Here is a 24,046-nt window from a genome sequence, read left to right as displayed (position 1 = left end):
TTCACTCCGCCCGTCCACCGCGCGTCCCGCCGTAACTGGTGCTCTGCCTTTTATGGGGGTGCCGGTAATTCCGCAAACTAGTCAGTTTTACTGACAGGGTCTCTGCCGGTCTCAACACCTTCCTTCTTCCTCTAACCATTTGCCATTTCAATACTTTAGTTTTCTCTTCGCTCGGGCGAAGTTCACGATTAACTTCATCTTGACTTCCTGGTTAAGGTTAGGCATTTAGTATGGATCGAATGAGCTTTTGCTTTGCTCACGATTCACTCACTCCATATTAATTTTGGAATTTGCTTTATTTTTTCGAGTGATTTTCCATTCGTTGTTGGTTGTATTGTATTTATGTAATGTCTGTGGGAATCTAACGTATTCCCACATGTTTCTCTTTCAGCAGATAAAGTTCACCTCTGGACTGTTGTTCTCGATCTGTTCCTTTTTGCTGTGAAGGTTCAGGTCTTGCTGCTGGGTCGGGCACTCTAGAGGTGGACCAAACTATAGAATTGCACAGCAAAAACTATAGACAAATTATATAATTAGGTGACAATTGATTATCCTAAATGTCCAATTAGGCAGTTATGATAATATAATTGTTAGAGAACTAATTAATACAGTAAAGTGCAATTTACTATAGAAGTTAGTTGTCTTTTTCGTTAGGTTAGATTAAGTTGTATTTGTAATACGGCCATTTTGCCTATATTCCTCTTTAGTTTTAAGTTAACATCTCAATCACTCTTACTAACACTTAATAACCTATCCGAGGACTCTCCATCCTTTTCTAGAACCGCCAAGTCTCCGGTTCGCATTTACCCTTATCATTTCACTATATCCCTATACCCCTTACCACGAGGAATTTAATGGATCGTCATTTATATTTTTAATTTGTAAAGCTTTCGGCGATTACTCAAAGCCTATAGAGTAGTCACAATGCTGGACAGCTAAAAGCGCTTGATTATATTGTAATTCATTGCATATTACACATACATAATATGGAAAAAATAATATAAAAAGTAATAAAAAAACCATATTATATAAAAATATTATGTATAAACAAATAGATACATAAAAAATATTTAAAAAAAGGAAAATTAAATATGGATTAATAATAAAAAAAAATAAACATATGGTTTAATAACAATAATAAAAAAATATAGAACAAAAGAATTAAAAAATAAAAAAGATGAGAGAGAAAATGGACATTCCATTTATTCCTCTCCTGTTAAATATTATAATGATGTTCAATGTGCAATGCAATTTTATTCTTATTGTAATTATAAATGTGTATTGTATTTGTTAATACGATCTTATAGATTGTGTAAACGTATATTTCCTTCATGTTTGGGCCGTGTGTTTGTCATTTTTTGTGTTCTGTTTCAGGTACTTAGATCATAGCATTTCCTTCTATCCCAAATTTCCCTATTTTATTTTTAATTCCTCCCGGGTGTGCGGTCGCGCGTTTGCTCTCATTTGCTGTGAGTGAGAGCAGCAACTTCCACGTGGCCGCATCTCCAGGTGCCAAAGGTATATTATCTTCTCTCGAAGATGATAACCAGTTATTAATTTAAGCGCAAAACATAGCCTCTGAATTGATTCAAGACCGTTTCGCATATGATCTTCACGAGGTTGCACCTGTTTCATACAGAATATGCTACGGATCTCGTTTTGATCCACTAGATTTACCATACGCTGTTTTATCTATGAGATTAAAATTAAATTCTATATTAAAAATCCTTCCAATTAATTATTTATTATTTTTATTTTCTTAATAAATGTATTTATTTTAATTAATTTATGTGTGAGTAATAACAATTATTACATTTTATCTATTTGAAGGATACCGTTATAATTTAGTTTTTTTTTCATGGTTTTTTGTACAATATATTATTATTCCCCCAGCAGAAAGACCTATGGTCAATAGCCCTTTGTATCAGTTATTAACAATTATTATTAAAATTAAAAAATAAATATTATTTTATATGGAGAAAGTAGTTAGAAACACCAGAAAGTTCCACTACTTAATACTAGATGGATTTTGTCGTTAGTACAAATCATTGTAAGTCGAGGATAAAGTTGAAGTATTTAAATTTGGAGTAGGTAGTGTGGCCTATATAACAGTCTAGCAAAAGTATGAAAAATCTTCAAAAACTGTAATATAATTTGAATATATCTGTAATCATTCTAAACATACGATTGGCATTCCGTGGATTCATGAATAGTCAATGATATTTATGGGGCCAGAACGATAAAAATATTTACGTCGTAAATATAATCATTGCTTTGACTGTTACGAAATTCTTCGTTTACAGTTTTACTGCATTAATTAAACATACGCGTAAATGAATCTGTTGAGATTCATTCGAATATCCACTTTTTCAATATGATTAGAAATTTTAATACAAACTACACCTATCCACGAGTTTGATAACATTAGTAAATAATTGAATCGTTGCATAACGTTTGCTTAGCACTCGACGAGGAAATTCCGCTTAATCGGGACACATCGTATTTGTCCTGAAGTTCTATTTCCATTTGTTATTTGCTCGGTTTTTTTTTCGTTCTTTAGGATTTGTCCCTAGTAGGCTGTCCCGATGAAGCGAAATTGATTGTACTAATCCGGAAGAGTTCCGATTAAGCGGAATCTACTGTATATTTAAACCTGTTAAATTATGATTACCTTAATTACAAATAGTCATGATAATAAAATGATTAAAATAATCCTATCGGTATTCAGTAATCAAAATGTAAAGGTGAAATTGAGGATATAATTAATATTTTTTTTTAGAAATTATTATTTAATTGGAAGAAATTTAATCGAGTCGAAATTTTTCTATGATTCAATGACGGAAGTGAAAAGAATCGAACCTTTCGCAGATCAACCGGAACAGAAACTAATGATCTTCCATTAACAGTAATTCATTTGATATATAGAATTAATGATATTTGATTATTTACGTAACGGATAAATAAAATCATTAGAAATTACCTGCTCTTATAAAAAGAGAATGTACAGTTTACATTTGAATTATTCGGTAAAATTTCTATTAAATTTTATTATTTTAATTAATCCTTTCACTTAAAACACGTTTAGTCAAAAATTATACATAGTCTTATTCATGGAAATCTTATCATAATTCTATGTAATAATTACAAGTTAATAATGGAAGATTTTAATTTTTGTACTTTTAAAGTTTATATCTTTTAATTGTTATTTTTTTTTATTGAAAACATTCAATTAGAATTGCTGAATTAATTACTGTTTGAAATTACTGAATTGTTTTTATAAAAAAAGTGTATTTCATAGTTAAGTTCTTTTACATAATAAGATATTTTAAATCTGATTTCCAGATAATCAATTATATATTAATAAAATTCATCTGTTTGGAACAATGGGACAATAAAAATAAATAATAAAGACATTTATAGAAAAAAGGATAAAATAATCTAATTGTAAATATTTAGATATGAATAAGTAACAACAAAATATTATATAATTTCTTTTCATTCTTAGAATAAACATTGTCACACTTGAACTAGGGTGTACAACAACAAAAAATACACCTGTAAAGCGGAAATCACTTCTAATTTTGTAATGACCATGTTGTAGGGAAGGTTTTCTCACAATTATTCGACCGAAAGATGAGAAGAAAATAAAGGAACAAAGCAGGTATCTTCGCATAACAGAAAACATTTCAGGTAGATATCTCCTACGATAATCTGCCGATAAGCTGTCACTTAATTGACTGTACCACCTGTTTTAGCGGACAAAATATCTATTCTCAAAGGTAATACAAGTTAACAACCCGAAACTCAATCAGGACAACAACCGTTTATTTGGAATCCATACAAGAAAGAGAGTAAATAAACGGCTTAAATCAAGAACATAACTGGACCTTTCGATCTTAATGACTGTATTGAGCGCTCATGCGGACATTTCTTATTGCAATTACTCATATTCTAGTTGTACATATTATTTTTGTTTCATTTTTGATAGACAATTTTACATGGTGAAATGTCATTAAATTAAACAACTTGAAATTGTTTAAATTTATTTTTAATAACATTGTAAGGAATGTTTTAAAATTAAATTATCATAAATAAAAACATTAAAAAAAACGAGGAAAGCTTTGATGCATGAAATATGATAGACAAATATGTTACGCATCGTATATATTCAACGCTCATTTAATTATGTGATTATAATCTAATCAACAGCATGTGCTAATTAGTCATTTGGAGTGAATGATTTATTATGTAAGCTTTACGCGGGTAAACAATAATTCAATCAATGATTTACTATTTTATATATAAGCATTCATCTTTTTTTATATAAGAATTCAATTTTTTCTTAAACACGATCAAACTTCAGAATTAATACTTTGAATTATAAAATTCGTAAAACGAAATTTTGTAAAATGGAAACAAAAATTAACATTATAAACCCAATTACAAAAAAAATCACACAAATAAATAATTTAATTAACATTAGATACAAATAAAACTTATACAAAAGTCTATGAAACAATGTATTTTTTTGCTCAACTAAACAGTTTATTCATTATACATGTATCAAATATATCAATACAATTATTTTATTTAATTAATAAAAATGAATTTACAAATAATTAAGAAATATTAAAAATGTTGAATTATTATTTAAAAGCAATATTTATTACACATTTATCAAATATATAAACAGAAATATTTTTAAATGTATCTATATTTTTTTTAATTTTATGTAGACAATGCTATTTAATGTACAGAAAATACAAATTAGAATGAATACAATCAATTTCGTTTAATCGGGACACCGGTTTTTCGGGATTATTAGGGACAAATCCTAAAGAACGGAAACAAAACCTAGCAAATAACAAATGGAAATAGAACTTAGGACAGTCGCTTAATCGGGACAAATATAGCAGAATCGACTGCATTAAAAGTATTCAAATAATATATAAATGTAAATAATAAAAAGTGCTGAGCAAAAAATTATTTGTACTGTTAATAAATGAATGCAATGGATTAATATCGTTTTAAATGCAGTTTATTAAAACGAAGGCGTAATCATTTATTGAGTATTAATGCTGGTTATGCATGAGTCACGTCGGAATGCGACGCAAAATATGTAATTAAATAAGCGGCAAACTATTTTGATGTAAGGTATCGTAAAGTGATTAGGTAGAACGGTTCGGAATCTTCTATATCGAAATCGTTTTCAAATTGAAATGCCATAATATCGTGACAGCAAATATTTGCCTGACACTCGAGGCGCTAATCGCCGTAAGATAAGCCGTAAGTTGCCGCATCGGTTGCATAATTGCATCTCGGTATCACCGTTATGTAAAGTTCAAATTTACATTAAAAAAATATTTGTAATTGTAACTAGTAAATTACTTCGTATAATATAAGATTCTGGCAATAATGTTTGATAAATGTTAAAATATTATTTGATAATAATTATTTAAACTGCATCAATTTATATGTATGTAAGAATTATACTTATTATGTAATAATTATATAAATATGTTTTGAGACAAAAAAAGTAAATTAGGAGGTTAAAATTGTTAAATATTGAAGCAATTACAAAAAAGCAATTGTGTAAATATAATAGGAAGAGACACCCGTTTACTAAACTTTTGTTAAGCAGATTTGTGAAAACGAGGAAATATGACTTTCTGGAAATTTAAAGAGACTCGTAAAGCCGATTTATTGCAGGGGTGTGAAGTGGCCGCAACAAACTGAGTCTGTAGTACAAGTACAAATTCAGGGTGGCTATTTGTGTGCCCATCGAGCGGAGGGTTATAATGAGGGTGCCTGAGGGCGTTCGAGCAGGAAGTGAATGTAATTGACGGGTCGAAGGCATATGGGGAAAGTTTCGGGTCGCCCGAATCGATTGGGCCTGTTTCTCTTTCGGTGCTGGTACTCCTTTTTTTCTTTTCTTCTTCTTAATCTCCGCTTCTCTTGCGTTTTCGGTTTTTTGTCGAAGGCGCTTCTTCTCGTCGTCGTTGTTTTCGTTTGCTCTTTATTTTTTATTATTTGTTTTGTTTTTGTTTTCGTTGTTCTTCCGGCGAATGGTAGAAACTGGTTGGAAAATGCGATGTTTGCGGTAAATGATTTTCTCTATCCGAGGAGTCCGGCTTGTGTGTAAGATCAACAATTTGTATAGCATACTAGGAGGACAGGTGTCTGCACGGTGGCTTCGGTTCTTGGGGCTCCGAGGGGTCGGAGGGGGGACCACGGGGGCCCACAGATACGGCTACTACCTGTTCCCCTCCAACGAGCACACAGAGAGCGAGCTACGTCCTCTGGTTCGGTACTCTCCAACAAACAGTGCTCGCTCGCAATGGAACCAGTGATAATGGTAGTAGTACTGCCGCAGCAACGTTAAAGTTTCGTGCGCGTTTTCCGCCCGTTGCACTTCCTACCTTTTCCATCAACATCCGGACTTCCGGTACACCCCCACAGCCCGGACGCAGCTCGCGAGTTCCCCCACAAACGATGCCGCGACATGGGAACGTCTCCTAACTGTTGTTTCCATTGGGAAAGTTTCTTTCATCCCACATAACATTTACTACGTTCAAGGTTGTTTTGGATTTATTTCATACCATTAAAATGTGTTATTTGCTTCATCGGAGATCAATGGCATTTGGATGCACCTAGGTGAGTTTAAAGAAACGACCACGCTCAGTATCAACGACCAGAACGCAAACCGTACCTGGTGAAAATCAAGCAGATTCGTAAATAAAACGAATCAGCCAACGGCTCAGAACCACACACATACAAACACAAATACATACATATATATACACGCATACACATATACAATCAAGTTTCTGTCGATTTCACATTTTACCTTATACAGCACACCTCCGTGCGAATCGAAATAAACGTATACAGACAAACGCCTAGGAGGCAAAACCACAAACAAGAAAACGGTAACAAGAAGCGACGATTTTCCTCGGTTTTCCACAGAAGAATGCGCCAGGTCTTCGATCCATCCTCGGGCTTGTTTGCCCGTCGCGCTCTTCATTCCATAACATAAACAAACATATGCTCGCCTTTAAATTGGCCGCATTTAAATCTCTTGCAATATGCAGGGAGCTAATCTCGGGGCGACAAAAACATTCCGCCCCGAGATGAAACGGAGGAGTCCCTCGAAGCCATTCGAGCGATGGACAATGGCAACACTCTTTTGTCTATGTTGTTTTCTTTTTTTTGTTTGTCTCTCTATGTGTGTGCATTACACAAAGTAACATCTATGCATTTTAATTAGCACTTTTAATGGGGATCACGTGGCCCCACTGAACAGAACATGAACATGTCCGACGTGCCTTGCAAATGATTAAGCCCCAAACCAAACACACCTATCTGAAATTGAAAAGAGCGGAAAAATGAAATATCGTGTCTCTGTGTATGGAAAAGTCGCTTCTTATCGTTGGCTCTATTTACCGCTCTGTATACTGTACAAACTACTGATCGATAACATATTATCAACATCAATTCTCCTGCTCGTAGATACCATTTTAATATAGTTCCGTTAAGCACACTTTTATTTACTTTACACTCTTACCTACAAAGTTTCCAAATAGATATCATTTAAAATCCAATATCATGAGAATCCATTCGGAGAACTAGTTCTGAAAACTAATAATAATGTGCATTGTCCAATCAAAAATTAAAGATTATTATTTGCAATTTGACTACAAATATTTCAATATAATTCAAAACTAAAAATCAAGAGACAAATATTTAAATTATTAATTACATCATAGAAATTACAACTTTTTTTTTCATTTGACATTAAATTACAATTTACATTTTCGTTTTTATTTAAATGTCGCTTCTAACCATCTCAAATTAAATTAAAATTGCTAAAAAATATAAATATTACATAATGTTCTAAATATTATACATACTGGAAATATAAATTAATACATATAACAAATATACAATTATGATTCTTCCACATAAATTTCGCTTTTAGTGGAACAAATGAAACATAATACTATACAATGTAATCTATTGCAGATACATTTTTTCCATTGTCTCTTTTTTTGTATATACAATAATGTATTTTTAAGTACTGATCCAATTGTTTATTTTTTTAGTACTAGAAACTTATTCATAATCATGAAAAATTTGTACAAAACAATCACCAACTTAAGTCTGGTCTTTCCAGGATTCACATAACGGCATCCTTTTTCGAGGCATTGTTAGTCCGGCTTACACATGAATCACCCGTGAATCTTCTACACTTTGTCTTTTTATCCTTGAATTTCGTGTCAAACTTTTCGATTCTCTGAATAATTTTATCGTTTTGTTTTTTTCTTATAGAAATATTTATGTCGAATATTAATTTCATTTGAACATTCAAACATTGTTTTACAAAAGTCGCAGCTCCACAATTTTAGTTCTTATTTTATGTTTAATTAATAAATTTTCCAAATTATATCCAAAAAAATAATAAATAAAATTATTATATAAATAACCTAATTTATTGTCAATAAGTATTGACGGAATAATGGATTGGAAAAAATATGTGTTATCCAACTAAAGCAGTGTTTTCTAACCTTTTTTGTGTTATGTAACACGGTTAAACTCATTTTCGAATTGTCCCCTTGTGGGAAACACTGAACTAGAGGAATGTGACACTGTCACATAGTGATTAGTGAATACACGTGTTTGTCTTTGGTTGTAGACACCAGGAATCGAATCATTAGTTCATTTAATTTGAATAACTAATTACTGTTGTTGTTGTTTAATCATTAAGTCACACAGTCACACACACGGCGTCCGGTCATATGCCCTTTTATGTAACTGCTGCGATGTTGTTATATAACATAATTATTACCTGCGTCTAATAATCGAGCGAGCTGGTTTGGTCAATAAGCCCATGCACGAAAACGTGTATTATGAAATACATTTTTACGTGTACGCTCGATTATGCAACAGCCCCGCTTATTATATGCACACAGCTTCGTATAATTACCGTTCAAAGGAGTGTTTTGTTTTTCTATTTTTTTTTATGCAAAAGCAAAATTTTTGTTAAAAAGTTTATTTTTTAAATATAAATTTTAATTAATGTTGATTGACGTCAATCTGCTAATAGGTAAACATGTGTCAAAATGAAAATTTCACTTTCTTAATAATTCTCAATCAAATCAAATTAATTTAATTAAAATCAAATTATAAGACCATATGGAATACGAACGTAAAAACAATATCACTAATTTTAATGGTCTCAAAGTACGAAACAAATATAAAGCTTGTCCTGCAAGTTATGTTTTTATGGTTATTATAACCAATAATGCCTAATTAGCTCTGCCGCTGCAATAATCGTGTTTACATTGAGCAGTTAATACATAAACATTTTTTTTTATTATTGTTTGATGTGCTAATTTCAACAGTTTTTCGCGGTTTCCTTTATGTATTTATATATATTTTTTAATCAACAGGCAATTACGCCATTGCAGTAACATAACTAATCGTCAAAACGCAATTACGGAAAGCAATTAGTGTCAGTTCAATTAATTTTTCATTTTCAACGCACAAATTGGAATCTTTTGACAAATCGTTGTCATTCCAACGCTGCTCCAGCCAGATCCAACTGCTGCGTTACGTAAGTTCTCAATATCAAATTCATAATTACTTAACTATTTTTTGTCCACTTATTACCAAAATTTCTTAAACTATTTTAATTGGAGAACATTTTTTTTATCCTTATCAAAATAAAATGAAATAATTGTAATTTTTATGTAATAAAATTATTGTAAAATAAAATTGTTACATTAATGTTTTTTTTGTATGAAAAAGTAAATTGAATGAAATGGAAAAACGTTTCGAAGGAATGATTTGATCAAGCTGGAGCTCGGTTTTATTCAAATTCCATAGTTGCTAAAAATAAAGCAATAAATTTAGTATATTCGGAATGGCTGTAGGTTTAATTTGCGTATTCACGGCTCCAAATCGCTTCAGTGATTCTGTTGAAAAAGTCAAACAGCGAAACGCGTCGATTTTTTTTTAAATGCTTTAAATTTTATTAAGTGGACAGATAGTATAGAGGTGCTGGAATTCGGTGTGTTACAAAGTAATTCTGGCCGGAGTTAACCTTGAATGAAATTTCTGAGAGAAAACGATAGAACGGTTAATCGAGAAGCCAAGGAATAACAACCACGAACGCAAAAAAAAATATATAAAAGTACAATAAAAATAATAACGTAGAGGAATAGAAAGCAAGTCGAATGGAAGAAATGATACTTCTTCATTCATTGATATTGTTTTTTTTTTGAAATGCTGAAGGGTAATGACCGTGACGCAAGAACGTCTAAATATATCGAGAACATGGACATTAGAGGAGCTCTTCGCTGGTTGTTCACAGGTTGTCCTAGGTTAGCGAATATAATACCGGGGAAACCTGCACGGGAGTGTCAGGTTACGGAATCCGAAGGGCTTCCCTGCAGAACCCTCGACGTCGTACATCGCAACGGCAGCTCCTCAGATCTAGTCCAAGTTCTCTCTGTCCCGAAATAAACTTTAAGTATAACGCGCGTACTAAATACCCGAATTACTTAATCGAAACCAAAAAAGATAATGCACAAACTATAAATTACATAAAATATGCAGGAGGATACACCGAAAACGTAAGTTTAAGACGGCCGCCATTAAATTCTCCAAGTAAACTATTTGTTTTGCGCAACGGGTCGGCCGTGACTTCATGCCAATGGTATTTTATGCACTATCCGTAACGTAATACCATTTATAATGCTTATTATTATTATTATTTTATTTTAGCGCTAGTTCTCTTTTCAAATGTATGCATACAGACGTACACATGTTGGTGAGTTTGCTGATGCTGTGGTTAAGCTAGGTGCGCGTCATTGATTCATGACCTCCGCCGATGTTTGATCAATAATGTAAGTGATTCTAGCATGGGGTGGTTGTCATCTTTGTTTGTTTGTTTTTGTTTTAAAACCGAAATTACCGTGTACGAGCAGGGGTTGAAGTCCCCTGCGCCAAGGGTTGTACGCCGATCCGGACCGGTATAAATCAGTACGTAGTAAGGGAGGACGTCGCGGCGCCGGCGTCGTCCACCCCGACAGTAACCCCAAATAAGGAACCGAATTCCAACTGAAATCAGCCCCAATATGTAGCCATCGAAATCCGCAATTCGGAAGCGTGTTTCTCGGGGGTGGTTGGTGATCGAAACCTGATCAAATCGGTGGTGGTGCGTTTGTGTACGTGATGCGTGTGCATTGTTGAATGTGTGTATGTGTGAGTGTGATAATGCGTGGGTGTGTATTTTTAGCGATGCAACGGCGATATCCATTATTTATTCCGTGCGCTACCATTGTGACCTACATCAACGTGTAGAATTCGAAATGTCCAACATGGGGCTTCGGAATAGGAGCGTCTATTTGCGTCCCAACTAACCCATCAAAGCGCCTCAATGCTAATCGAGGACGTCCTATAAATAAATAAGGAAGAGAGAAAGATATAGAGCTAGAGCGAAAAGGGAGCTAGAGTAGAAAACGGAGAAGGAAACTGCAAAAGAAAACAAATAACACACAAAAAAATATATATAGCGGGGAACAAATTATAAATAAAACAAATTAAAGATGTTCTCGTGTCTGTGGCACTTGTGGGATTGGTAATTAAATTTTATCTCTTTACGTATAGCGTGTTGACGGGTGTTTAATGCGTGAGCGGACGCTCCTAATCGTGGCACGTTTCTTGCGTTCCCTAGGTTGGATCCCACAAGTATGGAAAGCAAAAAGGGTGCATTCCAGAACCCGTCGCTAATCCAATCAACAGGAAACGATGTCCCCCTTGAATCGATCCCGAAGCACCAGCACAACACGGCGCCCCAGCACCTGCGGCTCCTCCAGTACGGCCTGAAGATCCCATCGAACAGCCAACATCAGCACCAAATAAACAACCAAACCCTTCAACACCAGCATCTCCACCAGTTTCCTCAACAGGGCCACAGGCATCCGCCGCCCCAGTTTAACACCAACATTCATCCGAATCCGATGCACCAGCACTTCAACCAACCATCCAACCAACAGTATATTCTGTACCAGAAAACCAAAAACCAGCCGATCTATCAATCCAACTCGAACCAATCCCTGCATCCGCACAATCCTCTGAACGCACCGAATCCCCAAATCTGGGTGCCTCACCAGCCGCCCGTACATTACCACCAGCAGAAAACGGAAGCGCAACAGATCCCCAACCAAAACAAACAGCCGAAAGAGCCCATCGAGAGGAAGAGAAGCCAGCATAATTCACAACAGCTCAGATCGCCATCAGCGAAGCGGCCGCTCGATGCGCCCGTCACCCTCCAAGGTTGGCTCCACAAACAAGGATCCGAAGGGCTTATGCTCTGGAAGAAGCGCTGGTTCGTGCTTTCCGAATACTGCCTCTTCTACTATAAAGGTATTTTCATTCAAACCCAATAGATGCCTTACAATACGATCATTCGCAAGTGATTTAAATAATCTCTCTAATTAATTTTAAAATAAATCGGTTCAGTTATTACATTCATATATTTAGAGTTAGATGATAATAATTTTAATTATTTTAATATATGTATGATGCAAATTTAAATTAGTAAAATCACCAGTGATAGAGCGTATGTTTAAAGGCAGTTCGTATTTAAAGCTAGCTCTAACGCAAAGAAAACCAAAACGTTAAACTCAGGTCCAGAGGAAGAAAAATTACTAGGTTCAATATTACTGCCATCTTATAAAGTATCCATATGCAGTCCCGACGACAGAGTCAATAAAAAGTTTGCCTTCAAATGTGAACACACTAATATGCGGACATATATATTAGCGGCCGATTCACAAGAACTAATGATGCAATGGATACGAGTCCTTAATTTAGCCTGTCTTTTACAAACAAACGTGTAAGTATAATAACAGAAAATTAAAATGAAAGACAAATACTAAGCGAGAATCGAACAAAACACAAAAACATTTGCAGAGATTCTGAAGTTTCTATAATGAATACCTCATCGTCGACTTTCCAATCGAACGAGAACTCCGATTCTGGGTTCAATCAACAGTACAATAACAGTAGGAACACTCCAATTCACATGCATTCGTCAAGCAATACGACAGATCAAAGTAATCCGAGCCAAGATTTGAGTCAATATAACCAGCCTTTGTATGCCAACGCACCGCCGAAGCCTCGTAGATTGACAGACGGATACCAATCGCCTAGTCCCGATGTCTTAGACAGATACAACGAACCCAAGTATGTCACCCTGCAGCCGACTTACAACATCCAGAGGAGTGTCACCAAATCACCTTCCGTGAACATTTATGGTAATCAAGAATACACATCGAGAAATGAGCACATGAGCCAGCATTTAGTACAAAACGCCGAACGAAGAACACCGGACACGTATGGCCGATCGAAGTCCCATCCCGCTAGAGGTCGATACCCCTCAGATTACGAAGACATTTATGCGGAGCAGTACATGTACAAAAGACCTCTAAGCCCTCTGGCTTATAATAATATTAAGAAAACTACCCCAACAGTCACGCCGATACAAAGAACATACACCCCCGTTTCCATGTTAGGACCTAAGGATATCCAGTACGTTCCGCCATTAAGGAAGTCTCCTAGCTCAGTGCCTAGACCTCATAGTGCCGACTTTCTTGAATATGAAGTCAATCACCCTCAAAACACTACCTCTGTCACCAGACAACCGAGGCCGAAATCGAGTCTAGATATCAATAGGAATACCAACGACAATTACTTCTACTCGGAGGAGAACTACGCAGATAAAATGCGGAAAAGTGCTCAGTACTTGCCAAAAATGCCTAAGTATCCGGCACGTCCGGAAAACGAGAATAATTTTCCTTTAATGCGGTCGAACACACAGCCCATGCGCCAGAATCCTCCTCTGGACTATGCTCGGAAGGAGTCGCAACCAGCGCGTAGTCGGAGCGTCCTCAGCGAAGGTTCACTATCGAAAGAACTCGACGTCGAACTTAGAACAAGTCCGCAAGAAAGATTCCGCGAAACATTGAGTCCAACTCAAGACTTGTACGGATATACAGATGATAGATTGAGGGACTATGATCCTTTCACTAGATCGGCCAGCGCTAGATTAGCTAACATTGAGCAAAGATTGCAAGGCGATGGACGAGCAAGCATCAACAAAGAAGGTGAACGAAAGGTAATTAACAAGGGGATTTGAATGATTTCAATCATACTAATTAAACTATTTTCAAAAGCGCGAGGAGTCGATGAAAAGATTACTCGAATGGAAACAACGAATGCTTCAATCACCTTTGAACAGAAAGATGAATCAAAATATTAAAGGTGGAAAAAGTGAATTGTACTACAAAACGCAGGAGAACGGCTACACCAACCATAAAGGAGTCGCGGACGGTTTCATCGACAGAAGACCCTCAAATCCTTTTCCGCAATATAATAGCTATTCATCGGACGACGAAGGTGAGAATAACATTGGCTTGAATATTATCTTAAGTAGTTTGTTAGCATAAGCATTCAAAAGATTGAGAATCTCAAAATAAGCAAAATTGATTTTCTATGATTCTCAATCTATTGATGTGAGTATTAATTTTTGGTGGTTTAGTTTGGGTTAGATTCTGTCTAAATTGGTCCTTCCTGCCTGGAACAACTTGGGTCTCAACTACTACTCTGTTACTAACATTTCGGTGGTAACTTTTTAACTTTCAAACACACTTAAATACTAACAAAAGGATTATATATTAATATTAAAAAACTTGGAGAAAAAACATACACACAATACAAAATAAAATACAAATTTATTAAAAGGAAATGTTGCTGTTTTAAAACTTATGTATAAATTTAAAATTTTTGTGCTCGGTTCAGAAAATGTGGACAGAAGCAAAGAAACTATGCAGGCAGGACGGACCTTGGACACATTGTCAACAGAAACTGCACCCTACACCTCTATTCCTGTATTAGACTCTCAAACTGACACACCTATTAAGCACGACACACATAGCACAACAGCCAAAGAGAACGTAGACAATACATTCACCAAACCACTGAAACTCTATAATAAAGAAGCACCTAACATAGCACACGTCTCGAGTCTACGGTCCGAGTATTCTGAAAAATTTGAACAAAGTCCTGTAGTCACGGAAATTAAAAGCAACGGAGCGCTTGTCAAAAGTATTTTAGCAGAGTTCGAAAAGAAAGATCCCACTGAAGATGAGCATATACCTGCAACGCCTACTAAAGACATTGAGACTGTCATTGAAGAGAACTATATGACTATGACACCAAGAAAGAGTGTATTAGACGCCAATAACTCCAAGATATTGGATACGATTAATTTAGAACTGGATGAAAATCCTTACGTTGAGATGACTCAGGGCATAAATGCTTCTTTGTTAGATCCTAACAATACACTTAACATCGATCACCAACCATACGAAATGATCTGCTTCTCTGGAGGTCAAATGGAACCGCTCTACATGGAACTGCATCATCCTAAAAAGGTTCAAGTATTAGATTCGAAAGACTCGTTTAAAAAGCCAGAGCTTCCTGATATCTTACTACCTTCTCAGAGCTCGAAAAGCACGAAGTCTGATAGCTCTGACGCTGACGATGAAGCTTCCAAAGATTTAGAGTCTCTAGACACTCCAAGTCATCCTAGATTCAGTCTTTCCGATACATTTAGACCGGCCTCTTATTATTTAGGTGCGAGCCAGACCGTTCCGGAACTTCAAGATAGTTCAGACAGTGAATTAGTTTCACCACCTCCGATTCCGAGGTCACCGCCGCCTTTAGAAGATCTTGAAGGCGAGGCTAATAATCACAAGTTCAGATACTCTAAGAGAAACTCCGATCAATACTTTAATGATAAGCACGTTTTCTTGAAAGGAAGCACGCAATCTCTGGACGTGAAGAAACGAAGCTTCTTATCGTTGAATTCCTTTAAGGATCAGGACACTTCGTCCATATGCAGCGCAAATACCGATCCCGAAACTAGGTTCAGCAGACTGTCGCATAACAGCAATTCAGATGTGGAGTTGCGAACGCAGAGTGATTACGAGAGAATGTTAAAAAGGCGGCCCGTTTCTGAGGAATTTTGCGATGAACTAGAATCGCTGAATAGCGGCTTCAATAAGACCATAGACAGCGTCGATCTGGACAAATACCTGCAAGAATTGCAGATCAACAACTTGAACGCAAGCGATTCTAAAGACATGAGGAATTTCATTGTGGCCAACACCGAAAAGCAGTTCCACGATTACGAGAATCTGTGCATAATGAATGACAATAAAGACAACTCTCTGTTGAGCAACATTTCTGCATTGTCACCGATATCAATGCATACGCACAGCCGGGATAATTCCAGAGACACGGCCATTAGCCATGCGACTGCAAATACCTTCCAATCGGACAATAGTGATCGCAGATCGATCGTTTCATCAGATTTTATACAAAGAGGTAGACCAGAAAGCAGCGCATCGACAGCGGCAGAGATTAGCGGATTCCTGCAGAACTCCAGCAGATCGACTCCAATTATAAGGATCAGCAGTTCAATGAGCACCCAAGAAATTCCACCTATTTACTTCTCGGATCGAGACACCAACGTGAACGCCTCCCTCAACCAACCCGCGCCTTATTACTATTCAGACCTCTCAATGAATACCTCCAACACGGAGAATAGCTCAATTTTGACTTTAAACAATCAGCGCGGAGCTATGAATGGCAAACGCGATATAACGCACATAATTAATCCGATCCGATGCAACAGTCGTTTAAGGAACAGTCACTCTCCTCGTCAGAAACTTATGGACAATACTTTTAAGTTAGCGGCAGAAGCGAGGTCAGTGAGTGTGGATTTTCTGAATTTAACCGACAAATCTGGACATATTGATAAAAAGAATATTTACGAATCTGATACACTTAAACGTCTGAAAGTAATGGATTCCGTTTCGAGCTTACAGTCGAGTCCGGAAACTAGAAACTTATATCCTAGCACGACAAACGAGAAGTTCAACTCGGGCTCAATGTCTAACGATTTGAACGTAAGACGTACGCATAGTTTAGAAGGACTTTTGGAGAACGTTTTGAACGAAACTGAAAGCCTGCAGACTAGCCAACAAACGGAAGAACCGGACACAAATACAGAAGGAAGTTATTTATGGGAGGAAGATTCAATTTGGAGGGAACGTTTGAGAAGTGCTAGCCAAAGACACACGAAGTCTTTAGATGATTTGGACTGCATCGGTGATCCGAAGAAGACACCTAAGAAGGCAACGCGCGCCATCACTAGAGACGTGACTTACGTTAACGATAACATTTACAACATGCCTCTGCAAGACAAGCAGCAGAAGTACTTGAAGGAGGGCAAAGGAAACAGTAGCTTCACAATTGATAGGGAAAAACTGAGACAGTGGGATCTAATGTCTAGTGCTCCGTCGGATTCGCAAGCTTCTTTACAAGGCGTTAATAGTGCGAGAGTTAATACAGAAGTAGATGCAGGTGATAGAAATAGAACATCTGATCCAGACTCTCAAGAACCAGGTACAAATTTCAATTTTTAGGTACTGTATAAACTGTATATATATATTAATTAAGTTCAAGTCATTCTTTTCATTCTTGCTCTTAAGATTTTTTTTTTAATCTCAAAAAAATATAACAGGCACTTTGAGAACGAAAATATAAAGAAAAGAAAATTAGTTATTTAGTATATTTCTATATATTTTTCCATCCAATAAACGCTATTTTCTTTTTCTGTTGACTCCGTTTGTAGCTTCGGGATCTGTATCTCTTAACGCCAGAGATACCTTTCCAAGGAACGTCCCGACGAAACGCTTATGGCCTTTAAACTCCCAAACAATGCAATCTAAGTCTTCTACGAATATTAATCGCAGTCACGAAAGTGATTATTCAATGTGAGTACACCGACCGCTTCAGTTCGCAAACATTATACAAATCCGTTTCAGCTCCAGCAGGCAAGGATTTTATCCCTCGCAGCACGACATTAGTTCGGAGAGCAGTCGCAAAGTAAGTAATGCTTATTGCACACGATATTTCACTTTCCTCTTGTATCGTTTCGTGTTATTCAAAAATGACCCATTGCAACATCTAGGTGAATTGGAACGAGAACGTGTCAGCCGGTGATCTCCTAGGAAGAACCCACGAGGAATTAGTATTATTGTTGATTCAGTTGCGTAGACAGAGCACCAATACTTGCCATTCAATCGAAGCTTGTTATAATGAAATTGATTCCATCCAGGTCTGATTTATTTCTAGCACTACTCTAATCCGAATAGTAAATCTGTCGCTCACTAATCCGTCTTCGAGCTTACATAACTATCTTCCGGTGAAACATTAACGATCTGGCGAATTATAATGCAGCTAATCTCATTCTGCTGCTTTTTTGTGTGTGCTCTTACATAAATTTACATTTCTTGCAGGCACAATTACATTTAATGGACGCGGCGAAAAGGCTTGAGAACCTGCAGAAATTGGAACAAATAAAGCAGCACCTGTTAGAACTGGAAAAACAGGTAACATAAAGTCAGGCATTTGTCGTGTGAACATTACTTAGTTGATGCATTTTATTTCAGTATGAAAAGGGGAAACCTCTAGTTAATTTGGTTGATAATATGGTGAAGCTGGGCTCTTTGTACCGATCACCGAACGACAAATCCAACCAGAATCCATATATGAGGGACCGCTTGGAGTTCAATCAACAGGTACAAGAGAGGAGGTTGCTAGCAGAAGAAAGAAGGGATTGGAACCGTTTGAATCCCAACCATACGCAGCTTCAAGAAAAAGTGCAGCAGTTGTATCAACTGGATCGTTTGATTCAAGAAGAATCGGGCACGTTGCAAAGTTTGCAACAGGATAAGGAAGAAATTGAAAGAGCTTTGGGCGGTCTACGATTACGTCTGACTCAAGGGTATAATGATCCTGCTGTGATTAAGCAGGCAAGGAAACAGCAAGCCATCCTTGAAAATGAACTAAGTAGGGTACATTTAATGTTAGCTCAGAACTCCAAAAAACTAGAGGAAACCGTTGCAGGAAACGCAAGGCTAGAACAGGAGCTCTTGGTATTGAAACAAAAACTCCAAATATCCAGGCAAAATAGATCTTCACCACAATGTTCAAACGCAGGTAAGTTAATTAATGTTTTTTTTATTTAATTAGTTGCTTTGACTAATATAGTTTTATTAGGAGATAGTTTACCTTGCGTTGTTGGAACGAGCGCGATGCTCGAGTCCGATCTACAAAAGGTACAGCAGAAGGTTGGCGACTTGCAAAGGCAGAGGCAAGAATTATGTATGCAAGTGAGACAGCTCACGGATCGTTCTAATAACCTTCAACAGCAGATAAAACCGTTTTCCTTGCCGAACGCGCAGAGCAATCAAGGTAAGTGTTTGCAACTACAATTATCATAACTCGAGATTACCACGACTTCAAAACCAGCTTTAGGCAATAAGAAGAAAATGCAATCGCTGTGGAGAGAAACGGACCTGGATACGATGAATATCACGGATCACGGCGATTCCTGGGATTCTTCGACTCCGCTCTCAACAACGCCGCTCTATATAAATACAGCGGAATCAGACTTCTATAATCGCAGTCTGCAGAGCGACTCCACCAGCGAGGATACCAGTCAGAATATGATTCCGCAGGAGAAGCAGGAAATAAAGACGGTGAGGATTGTCAAGAGGGAATCGGAACGGCGTCAACGGGATCGTGAAAAGATCGTGACTGGAAAATGGGATCCGGTTGCTGAAGAAGAGGAAATTTCTAGTTTGGCACGACAGAAGACGCAGAGCAGTACTAATATTGTGGTTGCGCCACCGCCGACTGCAAATACAGAAACTGATACTAAAGAGAAGTCGCCGGAATTATCACCGGTTTTCCAAAGTGAAGCTGCTAGGCAAATTATCACGGAAATGTCGACTAGCGATTCACCGAAACAAGTTAATAGAAGAGCCGTGCCGAAAGAAAAGCGTCGCCATTACACCGCACCTCACAACAATCTCATCATGAAGAGCTTGAATCAATTACCCACCGAGGAGAATACATTCGAGAAAGCGCACGCTAGAAGAGCTAGAGATGATTTGGACATGGAAAGAGCTCTGAGACAGAGGATAGACGCACCAGACGTAGTTAGATCAACTTTGAGTAATAAAGAGTTAAAGTATAACGAGAATACAATTGACAATCTATTGGGAACACCGAATAAAATCAGCATCCCCGAGAGGTACATCCCTGAGCAGCTCCCAGAGATTTCGGCGGAAGAGCAGGAGCACAGGTTGCGTAAAGTAGAGTCGATCAAGAAGATGCTTTCGGATACCACCATCATCAATTCGAGCACACCGAATTTGACCGGCGAGGAGAACGACGAGAACACTCCGGGCGTTGCCAACAAGGCGACCAGCAAGATGATTGAGGAGAAGAAGCAACGCGAGCACCTCCTGCAGCTGAACCAGATCCTCGCCAAGCAAGTCATGGAGATGAGCAAAATCGTGGCAGGTTAGTGCTTGCGTAGCTGAGTTCTAGTGAGATTTTGCCAGTGACCGCATGGTATCATTACAGTATTGACTTGCCTTAATCGTTTGTGCTTAGCATCTGTTTATGTGTTTATTTGTACCTTAGGTTCCAACAATCCAGGTGAACAATGAATGCCGTTTGCCCGTTAGTTTAAGGTGTGTTCACATTTCATTTAGCACGATTCTCTTAATTCAAATAACAATCAGTTTGTCTGTCGATGCATTAAGTTCATTCATTTAATGAGACTTCGAACGCTACTTCTAGAATCTCCAAAATATATGTTTGATTTGTATCTAGCCATGGGTCAATTCGATTCTATGCTACAAGAGGTGACAATTTCATTTTTTTATGCTGCATTGTTAATTATTTTACTTAATGTTTGAAACCCGCCTACAAGAGAAATTTCGCGTCAGTGGAGCCAGTGGAACAGAGATAACCACGTAATTTGAATACAATAGACTCCTATCTTTGAACTTCCTTCGGAACGGTATACGAAACAAAATACATACGAGGTGTTCTATGCCAGAAGTTATTAGGCATGCTTAGATGACTCTGGACAAACATTTTAAATTCAAATGGTATAAAAATAAAATGCATGAATAGCAACAGCATACATACATTTGATACAAACACGAATACGTTTATTGCAAAATAAGAGCTTATACAAATGTGTACCTTGGCGTTAAGCTCATAAAATGCAATGATTTATTTCATTTACAAATGACAGCAACATGCATGTTTTTTTAAATTGATTTTGCGAGATTCTAAGAATTTTTCCAAGTATTTTATGAATATAAAGTAATGATTAATCATACAATTGTTATTTTGTTTTTTTATTGCTAGTGAAAGCTTTGGCTAAGTTACCACTGCAACCGCAACAGGTGACTTCCGAGGATGATGATCAATCGCCGGTGACTCCACTCCCACTCTATCAGCAGCGTGATAATTTTTATAGTTAATATATTTTGTTGAAATAATGAAATTGTTAATATTGGTTGTACAAATTTTAAAGGTTGTGTTCAAGTTTGGCCTATCGTACATTATAAAGCAACGTTGACTTGGGGTTAAAGGAACTGAAGAAAAGATGCGAAAGCGGATTCGTCGTTCTAATTGAATTTGTAAAGTTTTTATTCATTTAAGTTATTTATTATTAGTAAAAAGAGGAAAAACAAAAAACATAACAATATTATAACATGTACGACTTAAAGAACTGAGTGCCAGACAATAAGTATTATTGTAAATTTTTTTCTTTGTATTATATTATATAATTGAAGTTTAATTTATGAAATTGTAATTTATATTGCTCAAAATAGTGTACATTCTATTATTATTATTTTTTATATATTTGTTTTTTTTTTGTATGATTTTTTTAACATAATGATTTCATTTCTAGAAGGTGAAGGTGATTAACAATGCAAGTTATCACAGAAGTTCTGAAAGCAGATTAAGAGAAGGAAAACAGTAACAATATATTATATAAATAATAAAAAAAATATATGAAGAAAGAAAGATAAAAAAAAATTAATAACCAGAATAGTTCCTTTTGTTGGAGTAATTGTCTGTAGCAAAAATTTAGCGAATTTATAATCACCTTATTATCAGATTATGGCAATTCAACTTTTTTTTTAATGTACAAGAAATGTAATCCAATAATTAAACATTTATCGGCTTTTTCCTTGGTTTACGTAGTTTCTACGTTTCTGGACCGTCGTCTTCATTTATTGTTGTTCCCCAAATACTATACTACCCATGTTTGAAGATTTTCACACATGTTTCAACGACAAAACTTACGCGATGTGACAAACATCACGTAATGATGAATTCTAGAAATTAATAAATTATAGCCAAAATATATTTTCTAAATTGAGACCAAAATGTAATAGTTACATAAGTAACTCTGATAAATATTTTTTATTCAAGTATCTGTATATCTAAATGGATATATTTAACAGGAATTTTAGAGAAATGAAAACAATAGAATTTTATCCAGAATATATATTAATTTCATCAACAAGTATAAATATTAAATGAGCTATTGAGGTTTATTATTTTCAATATTTCAAAACAAGTAGTATAAATATGTAACTGAACTGTTATCAGTTCAAGCAATGTTCCTTTTACAAACAATTACTTGCTCTTTCCTTGATTGGCAACAGCTTCCATTGCCTTCTTTACAGTCTCTGGGTCTCCCAGGAATTTCATACTGCCACCAGGAATTGGGTTTAAATCAGCATCCAAAGTATAGGTGAATGGTATACCAGTAGGTAAATTCAATCCCATGATGTCCTCATCAGACATTTCTGAAAGTTAAATGAGTATAGCAAACAAAACAAAGACAAACAACTTCAATTAACATACTATCTAAGTGCTTGACAATTCCACGTAAGCTGTTGCCATGAGCAGCAATGAGAATCTGACTGCCCTTCTTAATCTCTGGCACAATGGTATCATTCCAGAAGGGAAGGGTGCGTTGAATTGTAAGCTTCAACGACTCGCAAGCTGGGAATTCCTCTTCTTTAAGATCCTTGGCATAGCGCTCATCTTTAACAATATTATCATAGTAAGGGTGGTCTTTTTCCATTGGTGGTGGAGGCACATCAAAGCTTCTTCTCCAAATAGCAACTTGTTCATTGCCATACTTAGCAGCAGTGTCTGCCTTATTCAAGCCAGTCAATGCACCATAATGACGCTCATTCAATCTCCAGTTAGCTTCAACTGGAATATCTTTTTGCCCGAGCTCAGTCATAATGGAGTTTGCAGTCATTTGAGCCCTGAGCAGAACAGAGGTGAAGACTTTATCGAACTTAATGTTAGCATTCTTCAAAGCAACACCAGCACTCTTCGCTTCCTGTTGACCTGAAATGTTTCATGAGTTTAGAGGTCACTCAAGGTGATTCCCAGTGAATTTTTCAAATGTACCTTGTTCACTAAGTTTCGCGTCGAACCAGCCGCAGAATAAATTCTTCTGATTCCACTCGGACTCGCCATGGCGAACCATTACAATAGTGTATTGGGCCATTTTCAATACTCTTTGGATCTTCGAACGATGTGAACTTGCCGACACTTTGAATTTGACTGATCAATCTACGCGAATCTACTGAGAGTAGATCCTTGAACGATGATAACTTATCACCAACGTGCAGTACTTACTTTTGATAATACTATCCGGAATGCGTAGCAGCAATACTTATAGGTTACAAATCTGTTATTTTCAAATTTTCTCTGCCTTTTGTTATTCAAACTTTGCAGTTTTTTGAAAATCCCTAACGGAGAATGGCTTTAATAGGAATTAATAAATGATCACATACTCGTAAGATGGAGCAAACGATCTCCATGCAATAGTATATTTAGTTGCATAACACTACTTTTATAACTCAATAAATTATACTTAAACCAAACTCTATTCTTCTTACATGTGTACTGCTATTTCATGTACCATTTAAAAACATATCTTAATAAATCATGAAATTATTCAAAATTTGCTACTTTTTAAATTATTTTCTTAATTAATGAAAACAAT

The 24,046-nt window shown here is 36.2% G+C and overlaps 2 protein-coding genes across 9 annotated transcripts; one reads left to right on the top strand and one right to left on the bottom strand.

Moving 5' to 3' along the window:
- The first annotated feature begins 6,268 nt into the window (after nt 1-6,268).
- Nucleotides 6,269-21,780, top strand: LOC108563122. Of its 7 annotated transcripts, none has more exons than XM_017921712.1 (15): nt 10,924-11,641; nt 11,738-12,429; nt 12,694-12,901; nt 12,979-14,182; nt 14,241-14,463; nt 14,866-17,538; nt 17,768-17,909; nt 17,961-18,021; nt 18,107-18,253; nt 18,435-18,527; nt 18,588-18,987; nt 19,045-19,137; nt 19,198-19,392; nt 19,450-20,508; nt 21,370-21,780. In XM_017921712.1, the coding sequence occupies exons 1-15, from the start codon at nt 11,610-11,612 to the stop codon at nt 21,483-21,485; spliced, it is 7,338 nt and encodes a 2,445-aa protein (XP_017777201.1). In that variant the 5' UTR covers nt 10,924-11,609; the 3' UTR covers nt 21,486-21,780. The 7 variants fall into 7 exon arrangements, with proteins under 7 accessions (XP_017777200.1, XP_017777198.1, XP_017777199.1 ...); XM_017921713.1 differs by adding an exon at nt 20,632-20,681 and having other exon boundaries at nt 18,588-19,137; nt 21,370-21,453; XM_017921711.1 differs by lacking the exon at nt 10,924-11,641 and adding an exon at nt 6,269-6,654 and having other exon boundaries at nt 18,588-19,137.
- A 760-nt stretch (nt 21,781-22,540) lies between these two features.
- On the bottom strand, nt 22,541-23,797 carry LOC108563121 (phosphoglycerate mutase 2). 2 transcript variants are annotated; one of them, XM_017921705.1, is made up of 4 exons: nt 23,677-23,797; nt 23,446-23,623; nt 22,885-23,382; nt 22,541-22,826 (listed from the first exon to the last, which is right to left on the bottom strand). In XM_017921705.1, the coding sequence occupies exons 2-4, from the start codon at nt 23,543-23,545 to the stop codon at nt 22,654-22,656; spliced, it is 771 nt and encodes a 256-aa protein (XP_017777194.1). In that variant the 5' UTR covers nt 23,546-23,623; nt 23,677-23,797; the 3' UTR covers nt 22,541-22,653. The 2 variants fall into 2 exon arrangements, with proteins under 2 accessions (XP_017777194.1, XP_017777195.1); XM_017921706.1 differs by having other exon boundaries at nt 23,446-23,620.
- Between the last annotated feature and the right edge of the window lie 249 nt (nt 23,798-24,046).

This window comes from Nicrophorus vespilloides, unplaced genomic scaffold (assembly GCF_001412225.1).
Source record: "Nicrophorus vespilloides isolate i.1.1-1 unplaced genomic scaffold, Nicve_v1.0, whole genome shotgun sequence".
Classification (NCBI taxonomy): domain Eukaryota; kingdom Metazoa; phylum Arthropoda; class Insecta; order Coleoptera; family Silphidae; genus Nicrophorus; species Nicrophorus vespilloides.
Note: the sequence above shows the minus strand (reverse complement) of the source record. Positions and strands in the feature narration are given on the sequence as shown.